The 19,672-nt window shown below is 35.9% G+C and overlaps 2 protein-coding genes across 2 annotated transcripts; both read right to left on the bottom strand.

The window, feature by feature from the left end:
* Positions 1 to 1,911: 1,911 nt before the first annotated feature.
* Positions 1,912 to 10,808, bottom strand: LOC122014234 (EH domain-containing protein 1-like). Its single transcript, XM_042570407.1, has 16 exons — positions 10,645 to 10,808; positions 10,474 to 10,553; positions 9,949 to 10,017; positions 9,797 to 9,854; positions 9,651 to 9,703; positions 9,503 to 9,551; positions 9,368 to 9,426; positions 5,132 to 5,248; positions 4,872 to 4,974; positions 4,726 to 4,775; positions 3,849 to 3,977; positions 3,529 to 3,780; positions 3,380 to 3,459; positions 3,128 to 3,254; positions 2,904 to 3,047; positions 1,912 to 2,304 (listed from the first exon to the last, which is right to left on the bottom strand). The coding sequence occupies exons 1-16, from the start codon at positions 10,718 to 10,720 to the stop codon at positions 2,116 to 2,118; spliced, it is 1,635 nt and encodes a 544-aa protein (XP_042426341.1). The 5' UTR covers positions 10,721 to 10,808; the 3' UTR covers positions 1,912 to 2,115.
* Positions 10,809 to 12,812: 2,004 nt separating this feature from the next.
* LOC122013676 (homeobox-leucine zipper protein HOX17-like) lies at positions 12,813 to 14,600 on the bottom strand. Its single transcript, XM_042569913.1, has 5 exons — positions 14,422 to 14,600; positions 13,568 to 13,761; positions 13,318 to 13,484; positions 13,162 to 13,241; positions 12,813 to 13,062 (listed from the first exon to the last, which is right to left on the bottom strand). The coding sequence occupies exons 1-5, from the start codon at positions 14,598 to 14,600 to the stop codon at positions 12,813 to 12,815; spliced, it is 870 nt and encodes a 289-aa protein (XP_042425847.1).
* Positions 14,601 to 19,672: the final 5,072 nt, after the last annotated feature.

Below are 19,672 nucleotides of genomic sequence, written 5' to 3'. Positions count from 1 at the left end.
TCTAATAATAAACAAGTGAATGGCCTGCGCACAAGCTGTTCAATGCAAATCTCCTATAAAGAATGAAAACGGATGGAGGAACAACCTGTAATCTGTGGGATGGAGAAATATTATCTGCAAAACATGAATGGAAAGAGACCGAAATGGAGGTCAAATCAAATGCTACGTTTCCAGTACTAAACGTCAAAGAAGTTTCTTTACACCAAGGGTAATGTAATCAAAATTTAACATGAAAAAGATATGAAAAACATTATGAATTTAAAAGGGATGAAAATATCTCTATGGATATGAGACCTTTGAATATAGTCCAAAAATAAAATTATAAGGATTTAAATCCAAAATGAATAATATCATATCATTGTAAAGACGTGAATTATTTCGGTCCCAACAAATAATATCAGAGTCATGATCCAGACTAGATGCTTTGTGAGTTTAGATGATATCTTTATAGAATATTCAAAAATTATAACTAGGTTACACTTACACAAGTACTCTCTAAAAGTACAAAAGTGTATTGCACTTGTAGGAATATGTAAGATCGGTGTGCGTCAATGTAGGAGGGTAAATATATATCACTAGGTTTCTTTTCACGTTTCGTCGTTCATTCGTCTTTATACCAGAGTTAGTGCACAACGAAAATATAAAATAACAAAGCAAAAAGACTTATGGATTTACTTGGTTCTCGACCCTCACGGGGTAAGTATGTCCAAGACCTAATCATGGGAAGCGTCCATCTACTAGTAGTCTCTTTTCCAAAATTTTAAGGAGACAGAGAAACGCCTTACAATTTGTACATAAACACAAATGGAAATTAAATTCAAACGTATAGTATTATAAATACAAGAAAATCAAACAGATCGTTGTCGATTGATCCTGAAGCTCCTAAGTGTCACACACTCCTCCTAGCGCTCCCCCCAGTCGCATGAGCCTTATCTTTATTCTCAGCCAAATCATCAGGCTTAACCTAATCTTTTTCCATATCGGCTTCTATATCAACATTTCTGACAATTCAATAATTTAGAACTGAACTCAATTGCTCTATTGAACCATTGGTTCGGTCTACTGAACTGGTTTAAGTCTAGTTCGACCCGAGTCAAGTACAACTCACTCATTTATCTTTGTGTGTTTTCTGTTTTACTTCCAACTCCAAATTCCTACAAAACAACCATAAAAAATACAAACAAACAACTTAAGTCTAATCCCGTAAGTCTACCTACCATATTAGACTTATCTTTTATTTGGAGTTCACTCCTCTAAGACTTCTCATTACATAGGGTTATCTCCCTTATGGTTTTCCACTGTCTAACTTCTCTTATTAGAACTTTCCATTACCTACCTTTATTCACTAGAATTTTCACTATTTAACTTCACTAACAAGGACTTCCATCACCTAACTTTACTCACTAAGACTTTTCCTTACCTAAACTCGAGTTAAGACTAATCACTCAGTAGACTTCTCATTTACCTAACATCCAATTAAGACTTATTTTTATTAGTCATTTAGTCCTGATTAAATTTTCCTCTTCCAAATATCAAATATTATTTAAATCAATCCTGGATCAAATTAACCAAACATAAGTATATTATCGAGCATCAAAATTTTGAAGGCTGATTGCATCAGTAGAACCAACATAACAGAAGTTGATTAGTAATACATTTTCAATCTATTTGCCTATACTGAAGAGTTCGACGCTTCAGTAGTACATTTGTCAATCTCTTTTCTTAAAACTTTTGTTGAATGTGCCGATAAACAACTTGATCAATAATATTTGTATCAATTTTAGTACACTGGATGAGAACGGACTTGGATGTATTTGCTCAACCAAAGTATTATTGAAATACGAACCCCTGTTGATGCAACTCAAAGGAAGCAACTAAAAGCATTTGCTTTGCCACATTTAACACATTTACTTTTAATTTTAAAAAAAAATGATCGAAGATTATATATCACAGAATATGAATCCAAAGCACTACATCTCAACCTAATAGTTACAAGTTCGAATTTAATAATAGCATGGCGCAGTGGGACATGGTGGAATCTGAGCATTGGCCCCTGTTTCAAAAATAATAGAAATCATTGGTAATTATAAACTGCTCTCGATGCGATACCTGCTCTCAGCGTTCGTATGGGTTCCTGAAAGTTTTGAGCAATTGGGGGATGTCATGAGCAAGCATATCGTCCACAGCCTGCACCATTTTGGGTTTCAGCTTCTCAAACTTATCGATACTGTAGCCGCTCAAAACTTCTTTAAAGTGCTCCACGTCGGGGAAATCCCCAGCTGGGAGATGATACTCCCTCTGAACCTGTTCCAAGCAGCTGACGTAATGTAAGCATAGTTTGGACATCTTAACAATCAATTTGACATAAATTAGAAAGCAACCTTGTCAATTATTGTTTTCAGAAGTAATGTACTAGGCCAGCCAAATATTGGGAATAATAGCCTCAATTAGGTGCCAAATAAATTATATTTAATTCAATTATGATGGAAAGTGTTAAATTAATTCTATTTTAGAAATTTTGAAATATGATTTTCTAAGGATGATATGGCTAACTTGTGAGTTTTTCAATAAAGTTGCATTCCAGAGACCTAGAAGACGCTTTGGGTTCAATTTGGATGCGGCTGGAGACTAAAAGAGCCCATTTCCTTATAGAGAAGTTTTCGGTATCCGAGCAACATGTGAGTTTTTCATTGAACTAGTACTTTGATAAATAGCTAAATTGACCTGAAGTGGAGTTTTGGATTAAATCATTCCTAAAATTTGAACCTTCGAGTGTGGGTATGAATTGCAAAGATACACGAAATATTACATTTTGGGCTCGTACTTGATTTTTTTTTTTGGTATAATCTTGCAAAAGGCACTAGGAAACAATTTTTAAATTAAATGTAATGGGGAAAAAATACCTTAGCAAACTGGTCCTCAAGATTATCAATGAGTTTCTGTTGAGCCTTTGCCTTGCCTAGCATCGCTGGCATCTCATTTTTAAGGTGACTAATGACATAAGCATGAATTTTTGCTGCTCTAGCTCTCTTAACGAATTCATTGATCTGCAATCAATGAAAATGTCTGAAAGAAATTAGACGATAAAGTGCGATATAAAAGGAGATATGAAATTTGATTGAATTACCTTGCGATCACAAGCCTTCTTAGGAATATCTTTCAAATCAGAAAGGAGATCATCCTGTTCTTTTTCAAACAGCTCCTTCCCAAGTGGACCAACCGCTGCCTCGTTTATGGGTTTGTCATTGAACGAACTGTTTAAACATATTCAACAACTTATGTACTCGTTTATTTATCAAAGTACAATTTTACAGATTCTGGCCTCATTAAACCGATATTGTATCAGAATCTTGAAGGTGTAATGAAAAGGATGGCATACCCGATGTATACACGCATTACTTCAGGAGTATTTAGAACTTTTCCGAGTGACCACATCAATGCACCATAAACTCTCATAAGCTGCGAGGATGAAACATGTGTGATATGAGTATATCGTTTGCGAATTCAAAGAAATTGAAACTGGTTCACCTGTTGAGTGTCAACTTGGTCCGCTTTATTCAGGACCACACGTATTTTGTCGTCATGGCCACGAAGAGAGGCAATAACACGTTTGAACTCATCACTGATGTCGAGCTTATGTGGATCGAACAAAAGAAGAATAAGATCACATTTCGATGCGAACCATGAAGTAACACCGGTGAAGTCATAACTGCGTTGAGTTCGTTGTTTTTCTCCAGAAAGTACGCCAGGAGTATCGACAAACGCTAAGTGTTCCAGCAGCTTCAAAGCGCATTTAATCACCATGTAAAATTTTTCATTACAAACATTAAAAAAAAATGAGAATATACCGAATTTGGCATTTGTGAGCACTCAAACTTTGATAAAAATGCAGATCCAAACGTTGTAAGACCATTGAAAGGCATATCCGCTTGTACAGCAATAGTATTCCCAGGAACAGTCCTTTCATCAGGTCCGGACTGAAAAACCAAAAGTACTTAAATAACTACACGGTACATAATGAAGAGGAGTAGAAAATGAATAAGCTCCAATATCGAATTTGGCGAACTAGCAGAAAGAAACAATGCTCCATGATGATGACAAGAGTGGAGAGAGACACGGCCAACAAAAAAGGAAATTATCTTCTAGTGAAGCTTCAAAACAATGCTTAATGTGAAAACAATGTTTCCACGTCTTGAAGCTCCAAAATTCATCATCTAGTTAAGAAAAATATCAACCCTCTGCATAGCTGGTTTGCTCAAAATAAAGAAAAAAGAAAATAAGCCAAGCTCATATTTAGTAAAAGAAAATAAGTCAAGGAAGCAGATCCCTTACTCTTAAAGAATGTAAAAAAAAAAAATAAGTGTTAACCATCCTTATCGCTAGGATACACAATAAATTTGTACTTGAACGATTGTGCCAATGCCTCTGATTGGATCAACTATAGCATTCCCCTTGGAGATGGAATGAACCATGGAGACTAAAAGACTAGAGAAAATAAATAAAAGTATTTGACACATTATCAACTAAAATAACATACCCATTTCTATGTTAGGCCATCTAATGGTTTGCACATTTTGAAGCGAAAAAGAGACACAACAAGGATTTTACTTATACAAAGTCCTCTCGTGAAGAAAAAGATTAACCTCCCACATAGCTAGTTTGCTTGAAATAAAGAAAAGAAAAGAATCCAAGATCATCAGTAGTAAAAGGAAAGATATTGCATACCATTATCACAACAAAACGGTCAGTGGTTGGTTCTGGACCGATATGAGCACCTGAAAGAAAAAGTGCCAAAAATATAATGGAAGTTTTGCTTAGTTTGAAAAATCTGACAAATAAAGAAAACATCAGCCATAGTGACATATAAGGACCTGGATAACTTGACTTCAGTAAATGTTTAATGAATGTTGTTTTTCCAGTGGAATATTGGCCCAGGAGCATGATCATGGGCTTAGCATCAAAATCACTGTTTGTCTGCAAGACAGTCAGTGTGTATTTGGAATCAGAATTAAGTGGAATACATTCAAAGAAAAGGCTGACACGTTAATACATTTATTATTTCACAGTATTAATGAAGGCCTGATAAGAACAAGTAAAAAGTGGAGAATGATAGAGTAGAGCGCAAACATACCAACAAAGGACAGGCAAAATCATTGAAACGATAGGTAACTTCAAGAGGTTTCAGCTTTTCGAGGTATAGCCTCTTCAATCCATCAACAATTGAAGTAACTGAGCTCAATGGTAACAACTGATTCAAAGGGAAATATATACTTTTAGAATAGTTAACAGAAAGAAAATAATTAGTAGTAACATGGGAAATTAAATCAAAAAAAAAATTGCTTAATTTAAAAAAGGAAACTATTTACGTATATAAAGATTCATTCTTATTAGAAAATTGCCAAACAAATAATACAAAATTGATGAACTTAGACAGAAGGAAATGAAACACAGAAAGCTCAACCAATCAAGCAAATTTTGAATTAATCATATATGAAACCAATGAAATTACACCAACCTCTGCATGCTCACAGATCTAAATCTAAACAATGCTTAGTGTAGCCAAGGGGTAGGTAGGCAAATCTTATGCCAAAGCTTATTTGCTATAAATGTTATAAGATATTGAAAGGGAACCAAGTAGACAGACTGAAGTGGTATGAAATAATGAAGGTCCTAAAAATGCATGCTAGAATTTAGTTTAAAAGAAAGGCTTGAAAATATTTTTAGACAAACAATTGAAAAATAAAATAAAATAATAAAGTTGTTATGGTCTCATAGGTATTATCAATCATTTAGGTTCAATTTCATAAGTGTTTTTCATGATTAATCTCTTGAAGAACTCTTACACTTGTTTGTCACATATACAACAACAACAACAACAACCAAGCCTTTTCCCACTAAGTGGGGTCGGCTGTATGAATCCTTTTACGCCATTGAGCTCTATCTCCTATTATATCATCATCTATATTTAAATAAATTTTATCTTGTTTTATTGTTGCTAACCAAGTCTTTTTTGGTCTTCCTTTTCCTCGTTTTATATGCATGTTTATCATAGTTTCACATCGCCTAACTGGAGCATTTATTGGTCGTCTAAGTACATGTCCGTACCATCTTAAACGTGTCTCTCTGAGTTTTTCCTCAATAGATGCAACTCCTACTTTCTCTCTAATGCTCTCATTTCTTATTTTGTCCATCCTCGTATGTCCACACATCCACCTTAACATCCTCATCTCTGCAACTCTCATCTTCTGCTCATGTGCTCGAGTCATAGCCCAACATTCAGCTCCATATAACATAGCAGGTCTAACTGCGATTTTATAGAACTTACCTTTAAGTTTAAGAGGTACTTTACGGTCACATAAAACACCCGACGCTCCCCTCCATTTCACTCATCCTGCTTGTATTCTATGTAAGACATCTCTCTCAATCCCTCCATCATTTTGTAAAAATGATCCTAAATATTTAAATCTCTCGGTTCCGGGCAACTCGTCCTCTCCTATCTTAACAATTGTTTCATTACTTCTAATATTGCTAAACTTAAATTCCATATATTCTGTCTTTAATCTACTAAGCTTAAAACCTTTCCCTTCTAGTGTTTCCCTCCAAGATTCTAGCTTAGCATTTACTCCTTCACGTGTCTCATCTACCAAAATAATATCATCTGCAAACAACATGCACCACGTACTGTATCTTGAATGTGTGCAGTGAGTTCGTCCATAATTAATGTAAAAGATAGGGACTTAGAGTCGATCCTTGATGTAACCCTATCTTTATTGGAAATGCTTCAGTTATTCCGTCTGAAGTCTTTACTCTGTCGTTACATCCTCATCATATCCTTAATTAGTTCATATATGTTACGCTAACACCTCTCTTTTCTAAAATTCACCATATAATTTCTCTTGGGACTCTATCATACGCTTTTTCTAAGTCAATGAATACCATGTGTAGATCTTGTTTTTGCTCTCGATATTTTTCAATTAATTGTCTAAGAAGATGTATAGCTTCTATTGTCGACCTTCCAGGCATGAACCCAAATTGATTTTCTGTCACTATGGTCTCCTTCCTTAATCTTTTTTCTATTACTTTTTCCCAAAGTTTCATAGTATGACTCATTAGTTTAATACCCCTATAGTTTGCACAATTTTGTACGTCTCCCTTATTCTTATATAAGGGAACTAGAGTACTTATCCTCCATTGATCAGGCATTTTTTTCGTTTTCAATATCATGTTAAATAATTTTGTAAGCCATTCAATACCTTGTTTCCCTAAGCACTTCCATACCTCTATTGGAATATCATCTGGTCCAACGGCTTTTCCATTGTGCATCTCATTTAAAGTTTGTTTTACTTCTGAAGTTTGAATTCTACGATAAAAATTAAAATTTCTATGCTCATTTGACCTAATTAAATTACCTAAGTTAAGTTGGTCACCTAAACCTTCATTAAAAAGTTGATGAAAATACCTCTTCCACCGCTCTTTTATTTCTCCATCATTTACTAATACCCTATTACATTCATCTTTAATACATTTTATTTGGCTAAGATCTCTTGTTTTCCTTTCTCTCACTTTAGCTATTCTATAAATATCTCTTTCCCCTTCTTTTGTATCCAATTTTTGATATAACCGTTCAAAAGTTTCATTTTTTGCTTCACTCACTACTTTCTTAGCTTCTTTCTTGGCTATTGTATATTTTTTTAAATTTTCCTCGTTCTTACAAATATATAATTCCTTATAAGCTATTCGTTTTTCCTTCACTTTCTCTTGTACTTTCTCATTCCACCACCAAGATTCTTTACTTAGTGGTGCATGTCCCTTTGACTCACCGAGTACACTCTTAGCTACTATTTTCAACTTTGATACCATCTTATCCCATGTTGTATTAGAGTCATCGTATATTTCACCTAATGCTTGTTCTACCTTCTCTTTAAATATATGTTGCTTCCCATCCTTTAACTTCCACCACTTAATTCTAGGAATTGTATATATTTCTTTCTATTGATACTATGTTTGAGGCGTATATCCAACACTACTACCCTATGTTGGGTAGTTAAGTTTTCTCCAGGGATGACTTTGCAATCTTTACAAATCTTTCTATCCTTCTTCCTAACCATAAGAAAGTCAATTTGCGATTTATTATTCCCACTTTTGAATGTGACTAAGTGTTCTTCTCTTTTCTTAAAAAATGTATTAGCTAATATAAGGTCATATGCTATCGCAAAATCTAATATAGTTTTCCCTTCCTCATTTCTCGTTCCAAACCCATAACTCCCATGTACTCTCTCATATTCCTCATTTTTCACTCCGACATGGCCATTTAGATCACCTCCTATTAAAATCCTTTCATTTGGTGGAATATTTTGTAATATTTCATCTAAGTCCTCCCAAAACCTTAATTTGGTAGCTTCATCTAATCCTACTTGTGGTGCATATACGGTAATTATGTTCATAGTTTCTGCCACTATTATCTTAAGAGTTATAATTCTATCCCCTTTTCTAACTACTCCTACAACTTTATCCTTTAACAAACTATCTACAATAATACCCACTCCATTTCTCGTTTTACTCTTTCCAGTATACCATAACTTAAAACCCGAGTTCTCTATCATCTTTGCCTTCTCACCTGTCCATTTTGTCTCTTGTACACATAAAATATTAATTTTTCTCCTAATCATCATATCTACTACCTCCATTGATTTACCAGTGAGAGTTCCTATATTCCATGTTCCAAATCTTAGATTATTAGTTTTCCTATCATATTTGTTCTTATCTAACCTATGGTGTGAGAACTCTTGCCTATTTAACACTACACCCAAGTTCTCATGGAGATGTAGCGGTCGACCCTGTAACGCGAACTCTTGCATATTTATCACTACACCCGAGTTCTGGAGATGTAGCGGTCCTTGCCGAGACGTTACAGTCGGACCCTGCAACGCGTTCCTTCCGGGGAACAACCTAGCATTAGCACAATAGTTTAATGGATTCATTCATGAAATTTTGCCATAGTTTGACGCTGGCTGGTAACCTAACGCAACCCTCCTCCTTTATCCGGGCTTGGGACCGGCCATGACTGGTCATCATGGGCGGAGTTTGTCACATATGTTATGGGAATTAAAAGTTAACTTCGAAAAAAAAAAATCCAAACATCATCCGTCTAGAGAAAGACAAAGAAGAATAAATCTGAATAAAAAGGGGGAAATAAATAGACTTTATAATTCAATAGATGTCGAGAAATAGCCATTTGAAATATGATATACCAATGATATATGCAATTAAAGTATTTAATATTCGCATGAAAACAACAATTGAAAAATATTGTGCTCAAGCAAGATGAGGCACATACAAAAGCTACATGTATGAGGAGATAGAATACCGTTTTTGCTGATTTAGAGCCGAACCACTGCAATGTTGGTTTTTGTGTCTGAATATTCACTACAGAAGAGACCAACAATGTTACATTGTGTTGGTGCTAGAAATTCCAGCACAGCATACACAATAAGTTCCTTACCCGATGGCTCAGGTTCAGGTTCATTTTTCACTGGTGAAGCCTTATTTCTCTGAGAGAAAAAAATGCCAGAAAGTTAAACTTGGCAGAAAAAAGTTGATATCTGAACAATTTCAAGTTTTAAAATAATATGAAAATTTAGGGTACTTACACAAAGTAAATTTTCTAGGCCTTCCATAAGTGGAGGATTCAATTTGTCCAAATCTGCAAGAGTGGTGATAGAAAGAAAGTGGTGTGTGATTTAGAAGCATTGAAAGTTTGCTATTTGTGATTTCAGACGTTAGATTAACAGATTACCCGCATTAGAAAGTGTATTTTGGTTAATCTCACTGCCTGCTTGTGCTAACGCCACAAGCTGTTCAAATCAAAAGATCAGACATAGCTTAATGAAAGAAGTCACACCCCTGCTAGATCGGAGAAAATATAACTGATTAACGAAGAAAGAAGACCTGCATTGCTGAAACAAACTCTTTGAAGCCCAGATAACCTCGCCGTTTAGAGTCTGCAATGGCCCATACCTTCATACCAAGCCGTATAGAGAGACTCACTTAGCAACTTAGATCTCTTTAGACAGAGAAAAAAATGCAAGACATAGATTCACCAATAGTCAACAAGAAAGGGGAAGATAATAAACTACATCGAAGAAATCTCAACACGAGAAAAACAACACGTGACTTCAACTCCATAATCAAATCCAAATGATCAATATAGGAAGAATGCCATTATAGATTCAGATACAGCAGGTAGCAATTTTTCCTCGAATTCAAGTTAGTAAATGTCATTATGGATTTAAACATAGCAGTTGGCAACTTTTTCCCTAAGTTCAATTTAGTGGAATATTCTTCGAAAACATAATATGCAACAGAAGCCTGAAAGTACTATTAACAGATTCGGTAACTGCAATTAATATGATCAGAAAAAAATATAATAACCACTAAAAAAACATCAGCAGCGGCCAACTGAATCCGATCTACCTGCTTAAGATCGGCGCGAGACAAATTGGACATGGCGAAGAAGGCGATGGCGTCATTTCCCGTGATGCGTCCATCCCCGTCTTTCAAAAACATGATTGAAATCTCAAAATGATTCGTGGATAGAGCGAGGTGTGAAGGGGAAAAAAAAAGTATCCGCAAACGGAGGTGAACCTGAATCCGCGAGGGAGAACCATTCCTGGTAGATCTTGGCGTGATGTTTCCTCATCGGTAAGGAATCGATATCCATGTTGAACGCCGGTGAGGGATCGATTGAGAACCGTAGACGGCGGCGAAGAAAGGGAGTTCGAGGCGGAAAGGGAAGAGTGGAGCGTTTCGAGTTCGGCTCGCGTTCTTATCGTGAAGGAGCGGGAAGGGGAAGGATCCTTTCCAAGTGCCAATATCGAAAAAATTGTAATCTTCAATTGATCGAATCACGAACACCGTCCGATTATGGATGACTATCAAACTTTAACTTACCAATTCAAACTGTTACCGGAGGGCATCCGAAGAGTAGATATCCGAGAGAGAAGTACACTGACGCAAGTGGGTGCGTTTCGCGAGTCGTAGGCAAGAGTGGGACACCAAAGAGGCCCACATTGCTAACTAATTACGTCGATGGTGTCCAGACGGGTAAATTGTTGTGCTCCCGAAATAACGGCTCATATCATTGATATTTGAAATTTCAAATTTGAATTCGGCCGGCCCCACGCATTAGCCGTGACAAAATAATTGTAATATTATAGCAATGGTTGGGAAATGTAATTACCCGCACGTCTATGGAGAAAAATCAGCTCTGTTTATAACTTGTTTACAGCTAAGAAATTTTTTCTCGATAAAAAAGGTAATCCCAGTTAGTCTGTAAATATGTGATAGTTGAAATTTGAACTATGGATATTTGAAAGATAATCTGAATATTTTATTACAGTGTCATAGCTCTGAGGACACTAGTGGTGACAAAATAAGATCCAACATTGTACTGTGCAATTTATATTTTAATTTGAAATTATGAATTATCTAAGAATTAATTTATCACTAAACTAAATATATCGAATTCGATGATTGCATTCTAAAGCGAATAGTCATATTTTTGAAAATAAGAATAATAATTCAAAATATATTTTTTCTAAACGAGTGTAAAAAATAAGATAGATGTCAATTTTATTATATTCAAAATAGAATTTGATTGGCCCAAACTAACTATGGTTATCCTCTAGATAATTGGATATACTAATCTTTCCATTTGTGGGGGGGGGGCAATGGGCCCTCATCTGTTAACAGATGGGGACCATTGCCTCCCACTAATCTTTTTATCTCGATCCAGTAGTAGGACAGGATAAGGAAATCAGAGAATTCGATCCCCAAACTAACAAATAGTTATCACTCTAGATGAGTTATAGATATACTAAAAGAAAAGGTTTGAAGGGTTCCTTATTAGGGATGACAATGGGGCGGGGCGGGGGCGGGTTTGCCATTCCCATCCCCGTCCCATTCTTATTTTTTCGGGTTCGGGGATTCTCCGAACCCGAACCCACGGGTTCGGGGATTCCCCATCCCCGCCCCATTTCCAAATTGACCCAAACAAACCACAGACACCAGAAACAATATAATATTAACCCAAACAAATCACAGACACAGAAACACCAAAATGGTAGTCACTGTATCATCAATTGCAATCCATGGAGGTGAAAGTTTAACTGTCATGTATTAATACCAATATTATCATCAATATTAATATTAATATTAATACATGTAATCTGACCTGGCATGAGCTATTCTAGTGTCTGTGATTTATTTGAGTCAATTGATAATATTAATATTAATATCAATATCAATATTAATAATATTATTATTAATAATATTTTCAAAAAATTTAATATTAATATTAATACTATTATTAATATTTTTTTTAAAAAATCATATTATTATTTATTAATATTAATAATAATAATATTCGGGGCGGGTTTGGGGATGGGAATAGTATTCCCATATCCACCCCAAACCCACCCCATCCCCGAAAAATCGGAGATCTCCATCCCTATTTCAAGTTTTCCCCGCGGAGTCTCAAATCCACGGGGAAAATTGTCATCCCTATTCCTTATATTGAATTATACAGAGGGAGCGTCTTTTTAATTTTATAGAAGTTTTTATTGTTTTGCATAATTAAACTCATCCATTTTAACTATCTTTTCGTTATCTTTTATTAAAAAAAATAATATGCTTTAAAAAAAACATAAAATATGCCAAAAAAAAACACAAATTATATTTGCACGAAAGCCCTCTACGGTATTTACAATGGCAAACCAACAACGACGAAGACGATAGCCAATAAACTTTATAGATCAGCGGCGGCGGCCGTCGCCGGTGCTCCTACTTATGCACCAGCGAGCGACGGAAGTAGCATCACCGCCGGCAACGGCTCCACGATCACAGGAGATGCAAACGGGAGTGTCCAAGGGAAAAGACCGAGGAGAGAGTTTCCCAGCGCGGATCTCGGCGATCTCCACGATGAGCCGGCGGTTCTCTGCACGAAGCGTCTCGCAGCACCGCTTCATGTACTTGCACTCCATTTGCGCTTGCTTAAGCTTCGTCCTATTCATTAATTAATCAACCGATCAAATTCTTTAATCTCCTGCTTGTTCTTCGAGCTTTAATAAACGATGAAAATTAGCATTTTTTTTTTTGCATCACCTGGCTCTTCTGTTCTGGAACCAGACTTCCACCTGTCGAGGACGAAGGTTGAGTTGCTTCGCCAGAGCCGCCCTCTCCTCCTGAAACAGATCACAGCAAAGATTGAATTTTGATGCTCTGTTCGTGATTTTGATGCTGGATTATGTTCATCCTCACCGAACCGAGAGTGTTGTGGAGATTGAAGCTTTGTTCAAGTTGCGCCGACTGCTGCGCGCTGAGGCGTAGCTTCTTCGTCTTCTTCTCCGGCGACTTCTCCTTCTCTGTTCTGTCCGCCGCAGGAACCTGGTTCATGTCTAAAACTCTCCGCAGGGAAATCCCGATGTCTGCGAAATTTACGACCGCGAACAGTTTTAGAACGACCTTTTGATACCGAGAATATTGAAATCAAAATCGGAGCTGTATGGACTTGAATTGGCTGGGAAACCGCCGCCGGAGGAACTCCGCTCCTCCTTCATCTCTGCTATTTCATCCTCCTCTTCTTCCGTCGAAGAACCAAACTCAATGGAGGGCCTCGACGGCCCCTTGCCTAAGCTCAAGCTCAGCTCTAAGCCTTTCATGGAGATAGGAGATGGGGAGGCAGCAAACCCGTTGGGATGCATCCTATAGCCTAAAAAAGTCAACCGGGCCTCATTCAAAGTCAACTGTTGGTTGACCTTTGTCACTCATAATTGGCTCGTTGATCTTTAACAAAACTAAAGGGAAATACAGTTTTTGTTTGTATTAGTTATTTGTGTAATAACTTGTTCGAATACAAAATATTATATAACAACCTGTTTTATTGCACGATACAAAAGCAAAAGTTGAAAGAGAACAAGAAATAATTAGATTAATGATTTGAAATTAGATTAATAATTAGTTGGTGACAAGTTTCCATTAGAAAAAGAAGGAAATTTTCATTTCATTTTCAAGTTTACCATTTTTTTATTTTAAAAATTCAAGTCTTCAATTATTACACGATTAAGTACAGGTACAATAATTCTATAATTATTTTGATAAATAATTCAATAAAATACTGGTATAATAATTCAGTATACTATACGGTGATATCAATTACTTAATCAGGATTTTTTCTTCATTTCTTGTATATTTATTTATTTATTTTGGCAAAAGAAAATTTGAAAAAGTAAAAAACATAAAAAATCTAAGAACCAAATGAGAATGCACTGAGGTGTTATATATATATATATATATTTACACGCATCAAATAAGTAGTCACTAACCAATTACTTTTATCGTATAATTAAAAGCTTAACTACGAACTTGTTCTCCTCTTCGACTTCGGTCACCGCCGGCGACGCCACCATGAAGTACTGCTGCTTGCACGCGCAGTACGTTACTTGAATCATGGCCGCGTTGGCGTGATTGGTGGCGTGGTCCCCGGCGCCGCACGCCAGCTGGCCGAGCTCTGCTTCCGCATGCTGCCGGATCCATTGCGCCATCTCCACCTGCCGCCACACCCTCTTAGTACTCAGACCCAGCCCAGAGGTGGGGCGGTCCTGGGCGATTGCCCAAGGCCCAAAGTTTTAGGGGCCCAAATTTTATATATATACGACTTAAAGAATATGAAAATTTTATTGAACATATAACTAATATGAATTTTTGGAAGGAATTAAAAATGAGATTAAATAAAAATGAAACAATTAGAGATAAGTTCTTACATGAATATTAGCAATTGTAAAATATCTTTCTAAATGTTGTTTGATTTTTCGAAAATTTAATGAGAAACTATATTAAGAAAGTAATGAAAATTTTTTATGATTGATTGAAATGATTGTTGAATTTGATGTTGTGATGCAAGATCATATTAGACGCATTCAAAATTATGAAATTCACCATCATTATCGTGGTCATAAAATTCAGAATGAGTTGATTTCTCTTTTATCTGATAATGTTAGAAGTATTATCATTAAGAAAATTAATGAGGTAAAATACTTTTCAGTAATTCTTGATTGCACTATAGATATAAGTCATCAAGAACAAATGACTTTCATAGCATGATATGTTAATATGTCATCTAGCAATGTAAAAATAGAAGAGTATGTTTTAAAGTTTCTAAAAGGTAATGATAAATATGATTTTGGACTTTTTAATGAATTAAAAAATGTATTAAAATCACTTGATCTTAATATTGAAAATATTAGAGGTCAAGGTTACGATAATGATTCTAATATGAAAGAAAAATACCAAGGAGTTCAAAAGAGGTTGCTTGAAATAAATCCAAGAACATTATACATGTCAAGTGCTTGTCATGGTCTTAATTTGACTCTTAGTGATATGACACATTCTTGTGTTAAAACCGTTTTTTTTTTTTGAGTAGTTCAACGCTTATATACATTGTTTTCAAGTTCTCCCTAAGGGATGGAAAGTTTTACTTGATAATGTGAAAGGATTAACTGTTAAATCTTTTTCAAATTAACACACGTTGGGAAAGTCGTATTAAAAGTGTTCAAACTATTAGATTTCAGGCTCGTGAAGTGCGAAGTGCTTTATTAGAGTTATATAGCATTTGTGATGATGCAAAGTCTAAGAGTGAAACTGAAAGTATAGTTAACGCAATTAAAAGTTCTGAATTTTTACTCGATATAGTTATTTTGTATGATATTTTATTTGCTATAAATATGATAAATAAGAAGTTACAATCAAAATCTAAGTGCATTATTTTGATTCTGTTATGAAACAATTCGATGATGTAATATCATATTTTGAAAAGTATAGGAACGATGGTTTTGCAACAAGTTTGTATATTACTAAAAGTCTTGCATCTTATATGAATATAGAACCAATATTTTCAATGAAATGTCATATTTTTATAAAAAAATAATTTGATGAGAAAAAAAATGATGAAATTTCACTATCACCTGAATAATCTTTTAGAATTGATTATTTTGTGATTGTTGTAGACATGACAATTTCTTCTTTGAAATGTAGATTTGATGAAATGAAAACATTTGAGAATATATTTGTTTTTTTGTTTGATTCGAAAACATTAAAATCATTGGATAATGATGAGTTGAGAAAATATTGTATTAATATGACATCTACTTTTATGTATGAAAATTCATTAGATGTTAAGTTAGATGATTTATTTACCGAATTAAAAATATTACAATTGACTTTACCAAATGAGATAATGTCGACAGTTGATATTTTTAATTTTGCAAAAAGTATAGATTGTTATCTAAATGTTATAATTGCTTATAGAATATTGCTGACTATGCCTGTTATCGTAGGATCGGCTAAAAGAAGTTTCTCAAAATTAAAATTGTTGAAAACATACATGAGATCAACGATGTCGCAAGAGGCATTGAATGGATTAGCAATTTTATCTATTGAAAAAGAAATTTTAGAAAATCTTGAAATTAATAATATTATAGATGATTTTGCATCTATAAAAGTTAGAAGACATCATTGTAAATGATTTTTACTTTATTAAAAAAAATTTAGGGGCCTAATTTTATGGTTTTACCCCGCGCCTCCTAAATGTTAGGACCGTAGCTATTAGTACTCCTATATTTTCTCTGCCGGCGAAGCAGGGGATTCCACTACCACTAGGCCAGTAATGATGTCGCTGGTGGAAGAAGGCATGAACTGCAAGGGTTCGATGGCCCAATACCGAGGGAGCAAATGGATGCGAAAGTGTCAGTGCTGACGGGACTCGTAGAATAGTTAAGCATCGGCGCACGTGTCTTCGTGCTCAATGAAGCTCTCCACTCTGTGACAATTAAGATCACTATTCAATCATCAAACTACACTATTAATTAAGAAGTTTCCACCGACCATGATCACATTTGGAGAAATTTTTTTATAAATATATCATAACTGGAGATCGAACTGTGAGTATCTGGATGACAACCTGAATATTCTACCGCGGTACCATAGCCCCGGGATAACTACACTATTAATTAGAACAAATTTATCCTAGTTTTCGTTGTCCAATCAATTAAAATTTATTTTTTAAACAATAAATTACTAAATCTCGACGAAGGTGTAATTTATGTACTTCAAGAGGATGCCGCCACAATCGAGGTGGGGCAATGAGTGTCGCAGGTCTTGAGGCGGGCCATGAAGTCAGGGAGGACAACGTAGGTTGTTGCTATAAGAAAAAAAATGTATGAAATAATTCTTATGGTGTTTTTAGAGAAAAACTCATCTAGGTTTCAAAGAAGCTCTCCGAGATTCGTGAGTCTAGGGTGATGAGTTCTTTGATCCTTGAGTGCACATGTGCGACTATTTCGCCTTCTTCTATTTGAAGGTTCGTTAGTTGATTCTAGAGCAGGTCCCGTCTTGCGAGCTTTGCTTCTGACGTTCCTTCGTGTAGCTCCAAGAACTTTTCCCAAAGTTTCTTTGCTGATTCGTAATCTCCGATTTGATTGACTTCCTGGGGTGCAAGTACGCTTAGTAGGTGGAACTCGCGCATCCGTTTGCTACGAAGTCAGCTTGATGCTTTTTGGGCCACTGGTACTCTACTTTTTCAACTCTTTGTTGGTCTTTGGGGGATCAAAATCATATTTAATAATTAAGAGTAATTCAAAGTCTGCTTTGAAAAATGTCTCCATGCATTTTTTCCATGTCGTAAAATCCCCCTCGAACTTCGGCAGATAGATTGTCGTGTTGGCGCTGGGAATTCCGTTTTGTGTAAATCCCCTATACAAAAATTTATACAAACACAGAACTTTTCCTAGTAACCGACATGCTTGGTCAGACATGTGTTTGATCAATCAAGCAAGTTCTTGATTGATCAAAGTGTACCTTGATCGAAGCACAAGATCGCTGGCCTCTTGTGTTGGTATTCAAAATCGATATCCAAAATCGACATGAAAAAAACAAAACTAGATACGCAGCGGAATTGAAGAACTAGTTGTACCTTTCTTCATAGCCAAAGACCTCTTGATCTTCTGCCATATTCCTCTCCTCTTATTGGACGTCGTGTGGGCGACGATCTACCAAGACAAAACACCCGAACCTCTTCTTCCTTTCCAAGCCGCCTACCACCAAAGAATGCAAAGCAAAAGGGGTGCCTCATTCTTCTTAAAACCGTCGGCCAGCAAGGTGGAAGCAAGGATTGCCACCGGCCCTATGTGTTGAAGGTGGATGCTGCCTCTTCTCCTTTCTCTCTTCTCTTCCTCTTGTCTTCTTGCCGCTGACCACAAAAGATGCGGAGGCTAGAATTGCCGCCGGCCCTAGCAAAAACAACTAGGTGCCGCCGACCTTAGAGGGATTGAGGAGAATTGTGGAGAGGAGAGATTAGAGATTAGGTTATTATTTAGGGAGCACCTCCTACTGTTCTTTTATAATCTTTGCTGACGACTAAAAAGGAAAATTTCTAACAAAATTCTGTTTTTAAATAAAATTTTCTTTTTTTATTCATATTATGGATGATTACAAAAAGGAAAGATTTTAACAAAATTAAAATCTCTCTTTTAAACCATTATAAATAGTTATAAAAGGAAATAATTTTTAACAAAATTCTGTTTTAAATAAAATCTTCCTTTTATTACTATTATGGTCGGCCCCTTGCTTAGGCACCAAGTAAGGCTTGGCCTACCCTCATCTTGGGCACCAAGCAAGGCTTGGTCGGCCCCTTGCTTGGGCTCCAAGCAAGGATGTTACCGGCCCCTTTCTTGGGTAGGAAGTAAAAACAAAACGAATGAATACGAGGCTTTATAGAGGCTACAACAGGGATCGAGAGGAGGAATTGGTTTTGGCCTCATGATGAGCTTGAGCTTCCTGTGTTCGACCCGAACAACCAACTCAAGTTTATCAATAATAACTCATACCACTAAAGAGTTATTATTGAACTACCGCATCAATCTCATATTATAATATGGGCTCCTACATATCATGAGCGCGTTAATCACACTGTGTTTAAGATATCGTATGTCCGTTAATTAAATGAGTTACTGACAACTCACTTCATAGCTAAAGATTTTTTGATCTTCTGCCGTATTCCTCTCCTCTCCTTGGACGTCGTGTGGGCGACGATCTACCAAGACAAAACACCCAAACCTCTTCTTCCTTTCCAAGCTGTCTACCACCAAAGAATGCAAAGCAAAAGGGGTGCCTCCTTCTTCTTAAAACCGTCGGCCACTAAGGTGGAAACAAGGATTGTCGCTGGCCCTATGGGTTGAAGGTGGATGTTGCCTCTTCTCCTTTCTCTCTTCTCTTCCTCTTGTCTTCTTGCCGCCGACCACAAAAGATGTGGAGGCTAAAATTGCCGCCGACCCTAGCAAAAACAACTAGGTGCTGCCGACCCTAAAGGGATTGAGGAGAATTGTGGAGAGGAGAGATTAGAGATTAGGTTATTATTTAGGGAGCACCTCCTACTGTTCTTTTATATTATTTGCTAGCAACTAAAATGGAAGGATTCTAACAAAATTCTTTTTTAAATAAAATTTTCTTTTTTTTATTCCTATTATGGATGGTTACAAAAAGGAAAGATTTTAACAAAATTAAAATCTCTCATTTAAACCATGGTAAATAGTTATAAAAGGAAATAATTTTTAACAAAATT

Source organism: Zingiber officinale, chromosome 8B (genome assembly GCF_018446385.1).
Source record: "Zingiber officinale cultivar Zhangliang chromosome 8B, Zo_v1.1, whole genome shotgun sequence".
Lineage (NCBI taxonomy): Eukaryota > Viridiplantae > Streptophyta > Magnoliopsida > Zingiberales > Zingiberaceae > Zingiber > Zingiber officinale.
The sequence above is the reverse complement of the archived record's forward strand: the minus strand, read 5'-3'. Positions and strand labels throughout refer to the sequence as shown.